Source organism: Neopelma chrysocephalum, unplaced genomic scaffold (genome assembly GCF_003984885.1).
Source record: "Neopelma chrysocephalum unplaced genomic scaffold, ASM398488v2 Primary Assembly neopelma1_128, whole genome shotgun sequence".
NCBI classification, from domain to species: Eukaryota; Metazoa; Chordata; class Aves; order Passeriformes; family Pipridae; genus Neopelma; species Neopelma chrysocephalum.
Genome location: NW_020897790.1, coordinates 763222 through 780700, shown reverse-complemented (window position 1 = coordinate 780700; position 17479 = coordinate 763222). Strand labels below are relative to the sequence as shown.

Genomic DNA, 17479 nt, shown 5'->3' with positions numbered 1-17479 from the left:
TGCTGGAGCTCAGTCTGCCATTCTGGCAGTAACTGAGCTGCCAGCATCTGTCAGCCGATGGCCTCTTCTTTCGAACACTTGAACTTTCTGTCGTGGCAACTCAAACTGGCCTTACAGAAACATTAAACAGCTGCCTCTGAGGAAATCTGCACTGGGCACAGCGCTGCTTTAAAAGAAAATCCCACCCTGAAAGTAAACTTGCATGTCCTGCCCTATTGGAGTGAAAGGCAGGTCCTGCTGAGTCACGCCGGCAGGCGCAGGAACCTCCAGCTTGTGCAGGTGCCAGCATCATGGATCTGATACCATGGCTATGGCCCTGGAGGGGGGAGAGCCCCATCTAAAACTTGATGGAAATCTGGCTTCTTAGCTTTGCAAGGAATGGTGGTTTTAAAAACTGAAACACAGGAAAAACCCCTGTCCCTCTTAGATATTCCTGCTATCCTCCTTTGTAGCTGGAATAAAGGATAAAGGAAGCCTACTAATCACCCAGAAATAGATGAGCTGCCGGAAATCCATAAATCACCACTACTAGATTTAACCCTGAGATGTAATGAAACTTTCTAATAACTGGAGTTGAATTAGAGTGATCAAGAAATTATGGAGGCACACTCCCTCCATTAGACATGCATGACCTGACAAGTTAATAGAGGCAAACAGCCCAAAGACACAAATTACAGACTTCCGTGGAATGGGGCTGATGACTAAGCAGTTCATGAGCAGGTTAATTTGTGACCACAGCAGGAATGTTAACCAAGTGGATTTCATGGCCAGCTGGGGCAGACATTCACTGTTCCTCATGGGCAGGCCACGATGCTTGTGAATACTTGTGCTGGCCTTCAAATCCTGTTTGGAAATGTCCATTTAACTAATGGAATTCCTGAAAGCTGTGCCTGTTTCTTCTGGGGTTCTGCTGAGATAAGTAACAGTGGCCCAGGGCCCAAAAAGGGTGGGTCTTAGTGTGGGAACTGTCCAGCCCTTCAGCTGCCTACAGCAAGGACAGGGCTGAGGGAGCTCTTTCATGGGAAAGAGCAGATTTTGAGTTAAGACTGCTTCAAGCAGCTTGTGATCTCTGAAGCCAGTGGTGGGGTGTGCTGAGTCACCAGCTGCACTGACTTGCAGACTCCTCAGAAATTCTCTTCCTGTGGACTGTTGTGACTCAAGGATATCTTGATTTTTATCAGCGAAAGAACTGCTGTGATGAATGCTGGATTGTCATGCCTAATTGTGGAACTCTGGCTGTGTCCCTTGCACAGGTGCCATGCCAGGCCAGTCAGAAAGCTAACATAATCATCAAATGGCCCAATTCCTGCCCTCCTGCGTAATCTCTCCAAGCCTGTTCCTCCCCAGGTTCACTCACCGTGTGGGTGAGAGGTGGTCACAGACACCAGGTTTCTGTCTGATCTCTGTTCTGCATCAAAAGTTTTTATTTCAGAGATGTGTCTTTGGGCTGCCTTATATGACATAGGCAGCAGCTCACTCAGACCTGTATTTTTTCAGCTTACAACACTGGGTTTTTCCTACTAGGATAAAAAGTTTCTGTCCTTCTTGTATCAATGAGTGCAGCAGCTTAAATACCTCGAAATGCATCTAGTTTTGACTATTGTTTTTATTCTCTCACAGGTTACCTATTGCAGGCAGCCCTGGGGACAACAGTGATCCCGTTATGTGGGCCTGGTGAAATGGAGAACTGCACCACAGCGCTCAGTAAGTACTGCACAGCTCTTTGTAACAGCAGATCTTTGCTTCCCAATTTCCCTGGGCTGGCAGCCTCACTGAGGTGCCCTTGGAAATCACCTTTCTGCTAAGCAACATCGCCCACCTCCTGAGGTGCTAATGAAATCTCCTTGCAGTCCAGACAGAGAACAGCCCACGTGTGGCCCAAGTGGGGATAACGAGATGCAAGCCTGAAATGAAGGACTACTGCTTCCATGGGCAGTGCGTGTACATCGTGGACTTGGATGAGCACTACTGCAGGTGTGGACGGGGCTCTGTGCGTCCTGCACGTATCCCTGGGGTGGGCTTGGAGGTGAACTTGGATCTCACTGCTGCTGGCACTTGGCTGGAATACTCAGCCAGCCAAGTATTAAAGGCTCACAAGAACTTGAAGAGAAGCAGTACGTCTATACTGCACCTCAGCTGCATTTAGGCAAGTGTTAAGCACATGTGCTGCCTCCGGTGAAATCTCAGTGCGTGAGAGTCTCAGACACTAGAAATTAATCACCAACCCAACTCGGGACATTTATTCTGATGTGCTTCCCTGTCCATCTGTATTTACAGTAGTGTGAGATCCAGATCTCAGGCACAGCACCAAGGGTCTCCCCTTTGATTCACCCTACAAAATAAAGACCTTTTTATGCCTAAAGGCATTTTTAAGGGTACCCCTTGTTTACCTGAAGAATTTGCAACCATTTCTAGGACCACATGGGCTTGAGTTACATCAGTTCAAATGGCTTATTCCTGAGGAAACAGCAGGCCAGCATTTCAGCACATAGTCCATGCTGCAGTGGAGCCCCTCGGGTGTGTCTCTAGTTCCGTGTCTCTCATTCCCAGGTGTGACGTGGGGTTCTCTGGAGTGCGGTGTGTGCACTCGGAGCTGGTCCGGCAGCCCCTCAGCAAGGAGTACGTGGCACTGACGGTTATCGTGGTTCTGCTCTTCGTCGCCGCCATCTCCCTTGCAAGCTACTACATCTACAGGAGGTAAGACAGGTGTCCTGGGTGGCTCAGGAAGGTGAACTGGCTGCAGGTGTTGCCAGGCACCCTCGGAGTACCTGTGGATAGCCTGGGACACCGCACTGCCTCAAGTGCATGGGTTCGGTTTGATGTACAGACCTGCTGGCCCGCAGCAGAAGTGCTCAGGAAAGGCAGTGTGCTGACAGCGTGGCATAACCCAAACTGCAGGCCAGGCTGCAGCACTCTCAGGTGCCTTTTCACCCCGGCACAGGACTATGTAGCTTATCTAAGGACTATGTAAGCATGTCTGGCTTAGAGGGTGTGTTGAGGTCAAGGAGTGAGCAGAGAGGGAATAGGAAAGTTCTGGTTCTTTTATTGGTAGTGCCATTTCCCCAGTCAGCAGGAAATGGAGAACAACTGTATTACTGCTTGCTAATTCGTTATCTGCCATGTTATTGTGGTGCCTGTGATATCATGAGCATTGCCTTATCAGCTTTACCATGGGGGACAGTAGTCTTCTCCATGAACAGACCCACAAGCAGCAGGAATCATTCTCCAGGCTAAAAATTAACAGTAAGCAGCTGCCAGAGAGCTGAGGAGGTGGAACAACTCCAGAGGGAGAGCTCAGCCTCCCAGATCTGATAGCTAGATGGTAACCAGCAGGATTTCTCAAAGACAGACCTACTAACCCACAGGAAGACTTTAAGGCAGATGTGGAATTTTCAGTGAAGAGCTGAGAAAGGAGACTGCACATGAGTGATCTCAGACCTGGAAATGAGCGCAGACAGAGCCCAGGAGCTAGAGATTTAAAGGAGGAGAGATTTAAAACAAACTTTAGAAGGTCATACAGCTTTTTTTTTTCCTTCCTTCCCTTCACTCCCCAAAAAGCCATTTGGAACAACCATCTTTCCAGAACTCACATTTCTCTCCTCTACTCCAGGTACCGAAACAAGAGGAGACAAACAAACGCCAGTGAATACAAGGAAGTCGGTGCCCTATAGGAGAAACGGTGATTTCCTGCAGTGTTCCGTTCATCTGGATGGACTCAGTGGCTTCCCATCTATTTAAATATTATTTTTATTAATAATATTTACTATATTTATAACCTTTCAACTGTTCGGTGATTCAATCTGTATAGGTCAAGCATTTTATTTGCAGTGTTTTATTTTTTTATTAAATAATATTTCCTAAAGGGAACCCCACCTAAGTGGTTCTGTGGGATAGAGATATATTTTTATAAAAACTCATCTTCTTGCTCTGGAGAGAAGAATTTTATATTTATTCTTGTGAATATACTCAAAGCAATTGTATTCCTTGAAATAAAAGTTTAGACAAAGTCAAAATATCTGCTGCATTGAAAGGATGATGGGTCGGTGGAGTCACCTCCAGCTGGTGGAAACTGGTTCCCCAGGGCTCAGTACTGAGGCCAGTCCTATTTCATGTCTTTGTCGCTGCATCCTGTGTTCAGTTTTGGGCCCTTTACAACAAGAAAGACATTCAGGGTCTGGAGCATGTCCAGAGATGGGAACAGAGCTGAGGAAGTAGCTGGAGCACCAGGAGCAGCTGAGGGAGCTGGGGAGGCTCAGCCTGGAGAAAAGGAGGCTCAGGGGGGACCTTCTGGCTCTCTCTAACTCCCTGACAGGAGGATGGAGCCAGAGGGGAGTCAGGCTCTGCTCCCAGGGAACAAGGGACCAGACAAGAGGAAAAGGCCTCAAGTTGCACGAGGTGAGGTTCAGGTTGGACACTGGGAAAACTTCTTCCAGAAAGGGCTGGCACAGCTGCCCAGGGCGGTGGTGGAGTCACCATCCCTGGGGGGATTTAACAAACATGTAGATGTGGCACCTGGGGACATGGCTTAGTGGTGGGCTTGGCTGTGCTGGATTAATGATCACTCAATAATCTTAGAGCAAAACTGGACATGGCTTGACTGAGCAGGATCTTTGAAACCCCAGCAGTTATTTTTGGAGAGAGAAACCACAGTATTGTTAATAATATATATCAATGCACCTTAGTTCCAATGAACAGCTTTTATCTGGCATAATTGTAGGAAGTCTTAAAACACAGCTCCTAGTGTAGCCTATCCAACAGGTACATGACAGCAACACAGATGCCAGGCCATACCCTCAGGAAGGTTGTGCTTGTTATGTGTTGGATTGCAGCAGGGGCACAGCAGCACAAGTGGATCTCTGCAGCTGAACACACTGACCTGTGGCTGCTCAGGGTGTGAGGAAATCTGCCTCAGAACCAGGACACAAGTCCTCCCCACACTGTTTCTGCCACACTGTCCCTCCTACAGGTGGGAGGAGGGCAAGGAAAGGTTTTGAGTTTGGGCATAATGCAGATATCTTGTTGGCCTAAAATATTGATAGAATAACCTGCTGGGTTCAGCTACACCCCATGTGTGGCTCCCAGTGAACAGGAAGGATTCCTGTACCACCTGAATCATCCTTGCTAATCCCATCACTTCTCACACTTTCAGAAGATGTGAGAAAAAGCCCAACCTTTACGTCATTCCCGGTTGGCCTGCATTGTTGGGAGTTTGTGGGTGTGAGAGCTATGATCTCTTGACTTGTGCAACAGTGGGTTATCCTGTAGGGATTACACTCACCATGCTGGGTCTGTGCAGGTAGCCTGTGGCTACCTTCTGCCACCTTCTGAGATAACTCAAACTCTCTGCACTGGCAGTGCCACAGACCAGTCCTTGCCCAGCCCTCAGTGCAGATCAGTCAATGGTTAAGATGGGTTTGGTTGGTACAAATTTTTCCCTGGTCTGCCTGGACCTTCGTGTCTCCCTTCAGCATTGAGTTAGAAGGGGATCATTGGTCATTCCCAGTTAACTGGATTAACTCTGTGTCACAGGGCCCTTCCTAGCTGCTCTTCAGCTTTTCACTTCCTCTCTCCTTCTCCTGTAATCCAGTTGGGACACAGGAACCTGTTCTGCTGGGTTACTGGTGACGGCTAATGGCAACCTCAGCCACAGCCTCATTGTTAGTGCAGCCTTTCCCAGTGGGAAGATGGGCCAAAAATCGATTCTTGGAGCCTCCTTCCATTCTTGCTATGACCCAGTTAGGATTTGTGATGACACATCTCTGCTTCCCCCTCAGGCTTCCCTGCCAGTCTGTGAACTGCTCTGGCTGGTCCCTGTTCATCCTTCAGAAACTTTTCCTGGACTCCCAGAGAGACTCAGCCCAGAGGTCCGGTCCCCACGTGCTGCCCTATCTGCTTCTCCCCTTGGCAGGAGCATCCCAAAAGGGGAGCGGATCTGAAGATGCACCTTTCTGCTGCAGCACTCGGGTCCCCGTGCCCCTTGCTGCTCTTGCAGAAGGTTTCAGTTGCAGTACCAGCAGTCTGGTGCTTATCATGCCTTTAACTTTGACTCAGGCACATTTAAGAGGAATAGTCCACTTTCAGGTCTGTGCAGGATTTGTTTATTTTTTCTATCTGTCTTAACATTTAGCTGACTGTTTTGGTTTGGCTTGGGCTTTCTCCACCTATCCTGTTGCTCATCTTGACTCCCAGCCCATAACAGCCCTTCCAGAACCTGTGTTTTTCTCTCTCGTGCACATGATTGAGAAACTGCAGAGCTTGGGGCCACATACCAGCCTGCCACCTCAATAGCTTGTGCCGGCTGGACGGAGGTTCCCAGTCCAGCAGCCACACAGCCGGGTCCTGCTGACACACCCCACATAATTTGTCTCTGAGAGTGAACCTCCCTCATTCTTTCCATGGTTTCTGCTGGCACCACCTCCGTCCCTCTGGTGCAGCTCTTCCTCTCCTGCACCACCCACTGCCAGACTCACCTTGGGCCGCCTCTTCCCCACGGTGAGAGCACCTGTGCTGTGCCTCCCAGGTGGCCCTGCCTGAGCCTTCCTTCCCCCACGGCTTCACTTCCTGCACGAGTGTTACAGGCTCCTGTCAGGGCAGTTCTCCCCTGCCTGGGACAAACTGCTTCACGGTGGAGTGGGCGTGGGGGGACAGGGATTGGCAGTAGATATGGTGTGGAGAGGCCCACCTGATGATCCTGTCATCGTACTGGTGGATGACAGGTGACCATCTACCTGTCCTCAGGGCCACCAGTGTGTCACTGTGCAGGGTTTCTCCCTCAGACACTTGTGCTGGCAGCTCTCTGGAGGACTGAGCAGCCACAGCTCCCATAGCTGCAGCAATGCTCCATTGGACGTCTCCCTATCCTTTCCAAACCTAGCCCATCCCCGACTTGCCCTCTGGGTAACCCCACCCTGGGGTTCTTGCCCACAACTCTATATATTTTATCTAAAACCTGTTCCAGCCTTCTGGGATTCAGGCAAAGGCCATCTGATGCTTGTTTTCAGGCCTGGGGCTATCTGACCTAGAAAGCAGCAGCAACAACTCCTCCCTGGTGCTCTGTGGAAGGGTCTGAAATAAGGCTTGCTGTAAACCCTCTGAAATGCTCTTCTGCTTTTGTGCAGACATCGCTGGAGTCGATGTTTCCCCAGGTCACTACATGGCTGACTAGTTTTAGGAGGGCATTAGAAGAAAAACCTTTCCAAAAGCAGCTGCCAGCCACAGAACTGCAGAGAGTGAGTAGTCCCAGCAACTCAAGCCATCCCTCACCTCATCATTTATTGAGGGAAAAGCTTTTTCAGCGTCAGCGATGCGCCCAGTTACCAAACCTGAAACTGCCCTTTCCAGAGCCCTTTCTGTGGCTGCCACAGGGGTTAAAAGCAACACCCCTGCAGCAGGACTGTGCAGCTGTAGCCCAGGGAACAGATGCCCACAGCAGTGCAGTTAGCTCAGGAGTTGACCTTCCTCTCTCCAGAGGCCCTGCTGTCTTTGTGTGCCTCATTGTGTTGGGCAACCCCAGCCCTTTGTGAGTCATGTGTCCCCCTCAGCGGGTTTCCTCGGGCTGCGTCAGCCGGTCCTGTCACAAGTGTGCCGGGAGCTGCAGGAAGCCTTGGTGACAGTCCTGGCTTACATCACAGAGGTGGAGGGCGTTTGGACAACTGGTCCTTGTCCCTGCCGAGGCAAGCCTGGGATTGCACAGCGCATCTGGCACCTCGTCCTGGGGCTGCCTCCGCCAAGGGCAAGAATGGAGCTCAGGGAGGAGAGAGAGGAGCTTAAGTGGGCTGGAAAGACTTACAAATCATGTACTCATTGCATATCTGACCTGGGTCAGTAGTAGTCACCCTTTGTGTCTGTGCTGAAGAAAGGGTGGATGGATGGGTGGACTAATGGACAGAAAGGAGGGAAGAGAGGACAGATGTAAGGAAGGACAGATGGAAGGTGTTTCATCAGTAAATGTAGAAGTTTGGTCTTGCACAAATAGTCATCATTGTTTTAAATTGCTCCAGCACTCCCATTATATAATTCCATCCTATATGATTAAAAGATTTCCCAGCAAAGTTGGAGATTAAGACAACTGATCAAAAAAATATCAAGAAATCTCTGTGCCTTACCCTGATGGGTGCCAGACTGATCCTTCTGAGCTAGTCCCCAGAGGGCATCAGCCTCCTGATAGGAAAAGCCAGTTGGGATCTAGGAGATGAGATGCAAGAGTGAACAGGCACCAGCCCCAGCTGGGAAGCCCCGTTTGTCCATGGACAGTTGTCAGCGGTCCCCAATGGCCCTGTGACAGTGGCTTTTTCCATTCTGGTTTGTCAGGCTGGTTGTCAATGCCCTTCATTATAACGGGAAGCCGAGGAAGTTGGAGAAGCCACATGGATGAGGAAGAGGAGCCAGTTCAGCTGCCTCTCCCAGAGCAGCTGTCATTTGTGTGGTACAGGCAGGGAAATAGGGGTTAACTTCAGGAGAGAAGACTGGCTGGTGGAAGTGGATGTCCATCTGGATACACGCAGCAACAACAACGGGGAATAAGCCTGCAGGTCACTGCTGAAAGGGGGACAGTGGAAACCAGGCTGAGGAGTTCTAATAAGGAAATGGAAAATCAGGGAAGAATAGGGTTTAGACGAGGGAAAGAAGAGATGGTGAGAGACTTTTGACTGTAAAAAGGACACAGTAGTGAAGTCAGGAGGAAACAGAACCCAGTACCTCACAAAATCAGTGCACCTGCAGCCTCCCAAAAATCTGGAGCTCATTTGGGGTCAGTCCACCCAGCCCCGGTGGAAAGCTTAGCAGGAGACAGGGGCATTAAAGGAGGAAAGACAAATATCAGAAATCAGACTAGGAATCTGACTTGGGTCATTTCTTCTCCCAACATAGTCACCTATTTATTAAGTTCTCCTTTCTGCTGTGATAGCTGAACTGGGATATTTCATTTCTATTGATTCACCACTGGTCAAAACTTGTTGTTTGGGTTTTTTTTTCCAACTCATCCAAGTTGTTTTATTCCAATGAATTCATATCAAGCGGGGCGGGGAGGGGGGGAAAGTCTGTCCTTCAGCTGGTGTCCCTGATCCGTTTGGCGCCCCGTGACATTCCTAGCGCTGGTTTCGTTCCCATCTAGCGGCCGCCTGGAAGATTACACCTCCACTCCCAGATCCCCGGGTCTTGGCGTGAGACGTCCAGAGTGACATCCCACAGTGGCATGCGTGAGACTTGGGCGTCGGGATAGGGGAGGGGGGGGGCACAGCCTCCCTGCCATGTCCATGCCATGCCATGAGGAGTTAGCTTGGAAATTACCTGCGGTAAAGCAGCGCTTTGTTCTCATCCTGAGAATGGCAGAGAACATTTCTGAGTTTAGGAATACTGAGATTTTTTTGTATGCATCCAAAAAAGTGGAAATTAAGTCTTTCAGCATTTTCTTAATGCAAAATTTGGAGCACTGCCAACCCCAACATGAATAAAATAATCATGTTTTTGGCATAATGCCCTGTTTTGGATTAGAAATGGGAGCTGGAAAGCCAGACTTCCCAGGGGGGCAGACACATGGCTTTGGTCAGTACTGATCTGAAATGCACAGCTCCTCTGGAAGGTTCTCACCTGCCCTTGGAGTGATTAATCACTACTGCATGGCTCAGTTTCCTGATCTGTATGGCAATGGTTTGCTTTCTTTGCAAACCAAAGGTGATCAGCAGCTGTCAGAGCTGTGCAGCCACCAAGAGCCTTTTGTCAGCCCCATCTCTCACCGCCACGGGTACCCTGAGCTCGACCTGCCGTCGGCGGAGGCTGGAAGCCCTGCCAGGCTCTGTCACAGATTTTATTCACCCTACAGCCGCCCTTCCTGCAAATTCATCAACTTCTAAACGAGCTGCTCAGGCTCACGGTCTGAGAATGCAAGAGTCACCGTGCCCTCCCAGGGTTTTGGCAATGACCTCAGCCCTGACGCACTGAGCCCACCGACGGACACCGGGCATGGGAAGATCTCTAACTGCCCTGGCAGTGATTTGGCACTCGTGGGTGGCAAGGAAATGCAGTCTGTGGCTCTTCTGGTGCGAGCCCGTGTCAGAGAACGCTGTGCCTTGGCCTCCCCTGTATTTGCTTCTGAACTGATGCTTTACCTGTTGGACTCCCCTGCCTCTGGCAGCGGGGCTGGGGTAGAGCCCATGGAGGAACTGCTTTTGCAGAGGCATTTTAAAGTTGAGTGTGAGGCTGGTTGTTATTGTAGGTCAGGAGGGCCCCGAGCAGCCTCAGCTCTCCTCCCTTCAGTTTCTTCCTAAACATTTAATGTGTTTACTTACCCTATGGCTTCATGTGTAGCACATAGCACCCGTGTAATGAAGAATTTGGCATTCACAGGGGTCAGGATACTTGAAATGAGACTCCTGAATCGTCACTGTATGGCCATTTCTGAATTTTTGTACACAGTCTTGTGCTTTTTGTTTCAGCTCAGCTCTTTCTTTTAAGTGCTTTTCATTTTATTTGCCACCTCTCTGCTAATGGGAGGGAAAAATGGCTCTGGCTGCAATGCTTAGTGGCCTACATCATGCGTGTTTAGACAATATGTCTTTAAATCCTAAAATAATTTAACTGTAGTCAAACACTATGGCTTTTTTTTTTTCTTTTACACAAAAACACATCAGTTCCAGGCAGCTTGAGCTCTCAGCCCTGCGCTTCATACCTCCAGGTTCCTCTCCCTCTTGGAAGCAGACCTGTGCTCCTGCTGAAACCTCCTGGGTGGAACCCACAAGGAGCAGATCTGTGCAAACTCTGATGCATCAGGGATGCTGCGAAACGTTTTAGGAGGGGATGACACCTCTTGTCAGCAGAGCACAGCTCTGGGAGTAGGATACCTGAGTCCACCTCAAAGCAGAGACCGGGTTTGCTCCAGAGGGGCAGAGTGTGCTGTAAGGCTTGCCTGAACCCAAACCTGCCGGGGCGGCATCGCGGCGTGCCGCTGTAAACTGGGTCCTGCCCAAGGACTTCAAGAATAGGGTTTTCCCTACATGAAGGCAGACTTACCTACAGGAGGAAATGAGGCTGTGCCCAGGGAGCCTCCTTCTCAGCATGAGTGTGCAATCTTTATGCAAACGAGCCCTTACTCACACGGTGTGTCTCAGCAGTCCTGTCCTGGGAACGCGCTGGCCCCGCGCTGCAGCCCCGCGGGGACACGTGTGACACGGAGGGAACAGGGGACACAGGTTCCACTGAGGGATGGAAGCAGCTCACAAAGCCCTCACTGCTTCAGCACACTGATCCTTCTTCAGCTGACTGATTCCAGCAGCGCCTTTCTGGTTTCCCAAATTTCCTGCCTCTTCACTGGCACCCTGGTGCAGTTCAAGGCAGCCAGATGTCACGAGGACACAGCTCTTGGTAGCCAAAAGCAGGCACCACCAACAAACAATGGGATATCCAAGGAAGCATAACAAACATGCCTGTGAAATGGAGTGTTCTCCTGAGCTTCTTTGCTTGCTCATGGCCTGTGAAAAAAACAAAATCCGGAGTGATCTACGTAATCACTGTTGTGCGTAGGAAGCCTTGCCTGGGCTTTGTTCTAGGGAAAAAACCTGGCTCTGGCAAAGGTGAGAGGAAAGGAATTGCTAATTGCTGTAGGCTTCTCCTGTGATTCATTCTTTCTTCACATACCAAATGACTTCAAATAGGTAAAGAAAATTCACCACCTGATGCACCCATGGGAAGGCGCTAGGAAGATTTTAAAGCAGAGAGGTAAGACTTAAGCTGCATTTCCAGGAGAAGATTCCCAAACATTCCTCACATGTCCTTTATTTCTCTGCTACTCTGGACACTTTGGAAATCACATGCAACACAGAAGGAAAACATCATGCTGACTCTGTCACGTGCTCCCAGGCCTCCTGTGAGGCCGCACTCCCTCAGAACAGGCAGTGCTGTATCATTTGCTCACATGCTCTGTGTTGTCAAATGGGCTATGACAGACATCTCCGAGGTGACTTCATTCCCCAGCCCCCAAGGTGAGGAAGGGGGTGTGAGACAAACTCAGCCAGACGACTGGCTGCAACTTCCAGCGACACCAACGCGCTTGAGGTCCACCAGACTTTTCACGGTCAAGACCCTTAAAGGTACCCCCCAGATTGTTGCCACTCCATCTATACCCCCCTGCAGTGGCATTTTGGTTTGGGGAGGTTTTTTTTAATTTTAAGATTTCTGCTCTGGCTCTTTTTTAGCTGGATCTGTAAGACACTAGAGGAAAAAAAACCCTGTTTTCCCAACTGTGGGCATCATTTTTCCAGCAGCCACAGTACCCAAATAACTACACATGCTCTCAAAGTCAGTGCATTCTGGGATTGAGCTGGGAGATCTCCAAACTCAATGAACAGCAGCTTTTGCTATCTCAAGCACAGCTCCACATTTAAACATTTTTTTCTCCCCTGTTTAGAATGAGGACTTTTGAAGCACTTGCATAATGATACAGTGGCTCCATACACCTTTGGGATGTGATGAGCTGGGTGCTCTCCTCTGCTAGAGACCATGCTGGGCTGCAATCCTGGAAATGTTACCCAGAAGAGTGATGATCTGATGATTTTGCCCATCCAACAATGATGTGGTAAGCTGAATATATCAAATAATGTGCCGTGCAGGTGAAACACTATTGTGTTGGAGGTAAGGGCCACAGTAATGTTGCCTGGTAAAGTGGTGTAAAGGCACTGACTACAGCAGCTGAGCTCTGGCCTTGGTTTCCTTAGGGATTCCTGTCTAAAGCACCTTCCCCTTTCTGCCCAGTGGGGTCAGGAGGGTGGATTTGCACTGGGGTACTGTGGGGAGCCTACCTTGGGGTGCACGTGGGGAGAGCCACGAGCCCATCCTCGCCAGAGAGTCCTGGGGGAAGTTCCTGTGAATCGCCTGAGGAAGCAGAAGAAAGGGCAGCGATTTTCAGTGCTCTGCAGCATGGCAGAATGTGGTATTTAGAGAAGGAGATCATTAGCTGAGGGACAGCTCCCTATTCTAGTGTAAATCCAGTATTGCTTCACCCAGCTCCTGGCTTCAGGCCCTTAAAATTACTGCTGGGGTCAGGATCTGCCCCAAGCATTTGCAGATTGAGCTGTTGCACAAAAACGAGTGGGTGAGCTGTGGAGGATGTGCTTGGTCAAACGAGACCTGCTTAGTGCTGTGTGAAGAATGGAGCAGTAGAAGCCCAGGGCACTGTGCTAACAGCAGACAACTTCCCAAAAATCCTCCTAGCACGTGGCAGGACTGCTGTCCCGGGCAGGCTTGCAGCACGTTCCACACCCCTGAAGCAAAGCTGAGCCTGGCATGTCCTGCAGAGCTGTGCCTAGTGCCAGTGAGAGGCAGCGACAGGAGCCACGACACGGCCCGGGGTACTCTGCAAATGATGGGGCCGTGCTCCCCACTGCCTGCCACCCAGGAAGGCCTGTGGACAGCGAGTGTAAATCCCACTGCTGTGATTCAGTAGCATCAATCACACTCCTTGGCACTGTGGTGTGTGTCATTAGATTAGGCAGGGATGCTGGTGGCCACTGGAGTTGATGCTGGCTGAGAAGATACCCCTTAGTTTTTCATGAGGGACTGTTTTTTCATTTGTGTTGATGTAAATGAGAGAAAATTCCAGATCTTGGCACCATGGGATCAGCAGATTCTGTTCCTTTTGTTTTTTCTCCTTAGACACGGTCCAGAAGATTTTACAGTCAGACGCAGAGAGACTGTAAACACGTGGTACCAGCCAGGCTTCCCCAGGGGGAAGAGTGAGCAGATTATTCCCTTTCTGGGATTGCTCATGCAATTCCTGCTTCAGCTTAAGTCTCTGGGGAAGGAATGGAGCACAGGGAGAATGTCACCATCCTAAAAAATAATTATTTGCTGAGGGCTTTCTCGGCAAGGAGGCACAGCCACCTGGACACCTGCATGTCTGAGAGACTGACAAACTCTAATGATTTCCAGAAAAGCAATATCCAGGCCTTTCCCTCCCTTCCTCCCCAACACTTCGGCTACACACTTACATCCTCTCTATTACAGCAATCTTGATTTACATCAGCAGGAACCAGAGTCACACATGCCTCACTTCAAAGCTCCCTCGCTGCCCGTGAGGGAGCTGCTGATAGCAGAAGATAGTGGTGTCTGCAGCTCACAAGTAAAGTGAAAGTCTGGTGAGCTGCCCAGACAGACACCACTCTGGTTTGAGTCATTACCCTTTTCCACCTGTTCTCAGCTGGATGGATGAGAAAGGATAACTCATGTTCAAACACCAGGTCAGCTGTGCCCGCCCTGGCAAAATAAACATTTGATGTCAGTTAAGAAAATTAATGGGATGGTATTTAAGATACTTCCTTTCCCTTCGTGCATTTCTCAGGGGTTTTATCAAAAGTAAAGAGAGTGAATAATAAGATCCCAGTTGGCACTCAGACTCTCCTGGAAGACACGATGTCCAAGTGCATTCCACCAAGGCCCAGCAGCTGTCAGCATCGATGTCACTTGGCCTCCACAAATCCCTGCCTACACCCTGGGTCACCGTGGCATGGTTGGGGATGAGATGGCTGTGTTCTGGCCCCTGGGACGGTCCTGATGGAATAGCGAGAGCAAGGGCACTCTCCGAGCAGCAGCCCCAGCCTGGATGTCCTGCCAGGAAACCCCCGGTGCTACTGGGAGTGGTGGCTCAGTAGGTGGCACTCTGCATCCACGGGGAACCAGCACCTTCCCAAAGGGGAGCCTGCCCAGCCGGCCCCACTGCAGTGAGGCCTATGGAATTCCACCTGGAATGCCCTGAAACACGTGGCCTATGGAGGGTGTTTTGTCCCAAAAGCAGCCAAGCGGGACTTGGCCAGGACACTGCTATTTGGGAAGAGTCTCCATGAACCTCTCCATGTACAACCGGTGCCCATGACCACCTTGCTGCATTTTCTGGATCCCAGAGAGTTGTGCTGGTTGATGCCGGGCTGCCCCTTCTTCTTGAAGGACACAGGAGCAGCAGGAGGAAGTTGGTAAAATGACAAATTCAAAGCATGCCAAGCCAAATTCCTCAATACTGGCAGCCAGTGAGATGGAGCCATCACCTGGAGACTGGAGGAGAGAGGGAACACGGTGAGTCAGATGCTGGATATGCCGTGTTTGGTCTCTAAACAGCGCAGGTAACACGGGCAATTGCACTCGGGGCATTCAACCTTTCCTCTGCTAAGCTTCTCCTTCCAGCTGCTCAGCAGTTTGCCAAGTGCAGCACACAGGACTGGAATGTTCAGTGCTCAGTATATTCCTCAGACTGAATTTTAAAAAATTAATTGGAAATGTTTCCAGTGAATCTCTGATAAAAAAGCTGGGAGAAATATTTTGTTTTAACACCTGCAAAAGAGGAAATTCATGAGGCAAGCTGCAGTGCCAGGCTGAGGTGCCAGCCTTGAGCATGGCAGACAGGAAGGAGGAAAATTCCTGGCTGCCAAACCTCCCTTTGGCCATTCTCACACCACCAACCCCACGGTTCGGCAGAAGAGACCCTAAATCCCAATGTTTCTGCCTTTGGAGAAACTCCACTCACATGCAGATGATTTCTGCAAATGCCAGGCCTTGGGACTTACGGGGGACTTGTGGGAAGGGAACTCCAATCCAAGGGGGAAAGGAAGGGTCCCATGGGTCCCCTGGCTGCCCCCACATAGAGCTGTAGCCCAGAAGCTGCTTGGTGACTGCCTGCCAGTGCTCTGTCCTGGGGCTGCGGCAGCCAAGCTGGATTTGTCTTTGTGCTGCTGCAGCCAATGTGAGGAAAGGCACAGGAAATGAGGGGAAACGCGACAAAACTCCCACCAGTAAAGCTGTTGGATATTGCCAGTCAGTTTTAATTGCACGGTGCACAAAGGGACTGCCGGAGGTTTGCCGGGGCTGCGTGTCCCAGGTTAACATCCGAGTGACTGATTCAGCGTCTTCTTTTCCAGACCTCGTGGGCATCACTTCTTGGGATTGGCGTGACCTGGCAAAGACACTGGGAGCATCTGTGTGTGTGTGTGTGTGGAAGAAGGGAGAAGGTTCAGTGACTGAGCAACCTGGATCCCTGCCACCTTGAGCAAAGGCTCTGTCAGCTTCCTGAGCTGTAAGTAGCGTTCCAGCCCCTCTCAGTTAGAAGGTCCAGGTCCTCCGTTCCCAATGCTTGGCAGCTTTGCCACCCACTGTCCTCCCGCCTCTCTGTGCTGCGGGACAGGAGCAGAGAGGCACTAATCCCTTCATCCATGTCCCCCTGAGCTTCTCTGGGTTCCCACCCTAGCCCAGCCCACCTGCTATCCCAGCTTTTTTCCCCTCAAAGCAGTAGTTCTCTCTACAACTTCCTGAAAGGTGGGGGCTCGTCTCTTCTGCAGTGCCTGCAGTGAGAGGACTAGAGGAAATGGCCTTAAACTGAGGCAAGGGAGATTCCGATTACGTATTAGAAAAGAATGGTTTCAGTGTTAGGGGGTCAGGCATTGGAATAGGTTGCTTGGGGAGGTGGCAGAGTCACCACCCCTGAAGGTGTTCAAGAGGCATCTGGTTCTGGAGCTAGGTGATGTGGTTTAGTGGTTTAGGGGTTACAGTGGCAGTGATGGTTGGACTTGGTGATCTTAAGGGTCTCTTCCAACCTTGATGATTCTGTGATTCTAAAGTGGGTCTGCTTCCTGCTTCCCCAAACAACATCTCAGAGAGATGTCCGTTGTGAGGTGCACTCCGGGAAGGGCAGTTGTGAGCCAGAGTGCCCCCATGGAGCGCATTTGTCCCTGCCCGGGTGGGTGCCACCACTTACTCAGCTGTTACTCATGCGCTGCTCGAGCAGGCACACACAGGCATCTCGGCAAGGGGTGGGTGATCGATGGGTTTATTGCTGGAAAACGTTTCTCCGGGACACAGGCGGGGAGAACAAGGAGCACGGGAGCCAGCAGACAGACAGGTGTGCCCGCAATAACCCGGCGCGTCCCCGGCGCTGTGACCCGCGGTGGATCCAGATTACGCAGCGAACCTGTGGCTGCCCCATCCCTGAAAGTGTCCAAGGCCAGGCTGGACGGGGCTTGGAGCAGCCTGGTCTAGTGGAAGGTGTCCCTGCCCATGGCGTGAGATGGTCATCTAGGTCTCTCCCACCCCAAACTATTCTGGGAATCTTTGATTCTGTAATCCCGGGATTCTGTGATTCCACGTTCCCGCCCCGCCCCTCTCGCCCCGCCCCTCTGACGTCACTCCACGTCCACGCCCCCAGCGCCGGCCGCCCATAAAGCGGGCGGCGGCGGCGGGCGGCTTTTCATGGAGCGCTGCGCGCCGCCGACAGCTGTCCCGATATTGCTTCCCCTTCCCTCTCTACCTCCGTCGCCGCCCTTCACGGGACCGACGATGCGCGCTGTGGCGCTGATCGCCGCGCTGGCCGTGCTGGCAGGTGCGTGCGGGGCCAGCACGGGACGGGGCGGGATGGGGGGATATCGCACCTGAGGGGGGCTCGCGCCGGAGAGGAGCCTGCGCGCGGCACGGCCGTTGGGGTCTCGCGGCACGGCCGTTGGGGTCTCGC

At 51.0% G+C, this 17479-nt stretch overlaps 2 protein-coding genes across 5 annotated transcripts in view; both read left to right on the top strand.

The window, feature by feature from the left end:
- Positions 1-4013, top strand: part of EREG (epiregulin) — a 7607-nt gene extending 3594 nt beyond the window's left edge. For 2 of the 4 annotated variants that reach the window (XM_027698536.1, XM_027698537.1), the window contains 4 exons: positions 1621-1704; positions 1851-1974; positions 2551-2697; positions 3611-4013. In XM_027698536.1, the coding sequence (XP_027554337.1) occupies positions 1621-1704; positions 1851-1974; positions 2551-2697; positions 3611-3671 (416 nt within the window). In that variant the 3' untranslated portion in view covers positions 3672-4013. Of the gene's footprint in view, positions 1-1620; positions 1705-1850; positions 1975-2550; positions 2698-3345; positions 3512-3610 lie in introns of all 4 variants that reach the window. The other 2 variants (XR_003536712.1, XR_003536713.1) reach the window with 2 other exon arrangements.
- Positions 4014-17238: 13225 nt separating this feature from the next.
- AREG (amphiregulin) overlaps positions 17239-17479 on the top strand; it is a 7552-nt gene continuing 7311 nt past the window's right edge. The window contains exon 1 of the mRNA XM_027698523.1: positions 17239-17350. Coding sequence (XP_027554324.1) covers positions 17308-17350 — 43 coding nt within the window. The 5' untranslated portion in view covers positions 17239-17307. The remainder of the gene's footprint in view (positions 17351-17479) is intronic.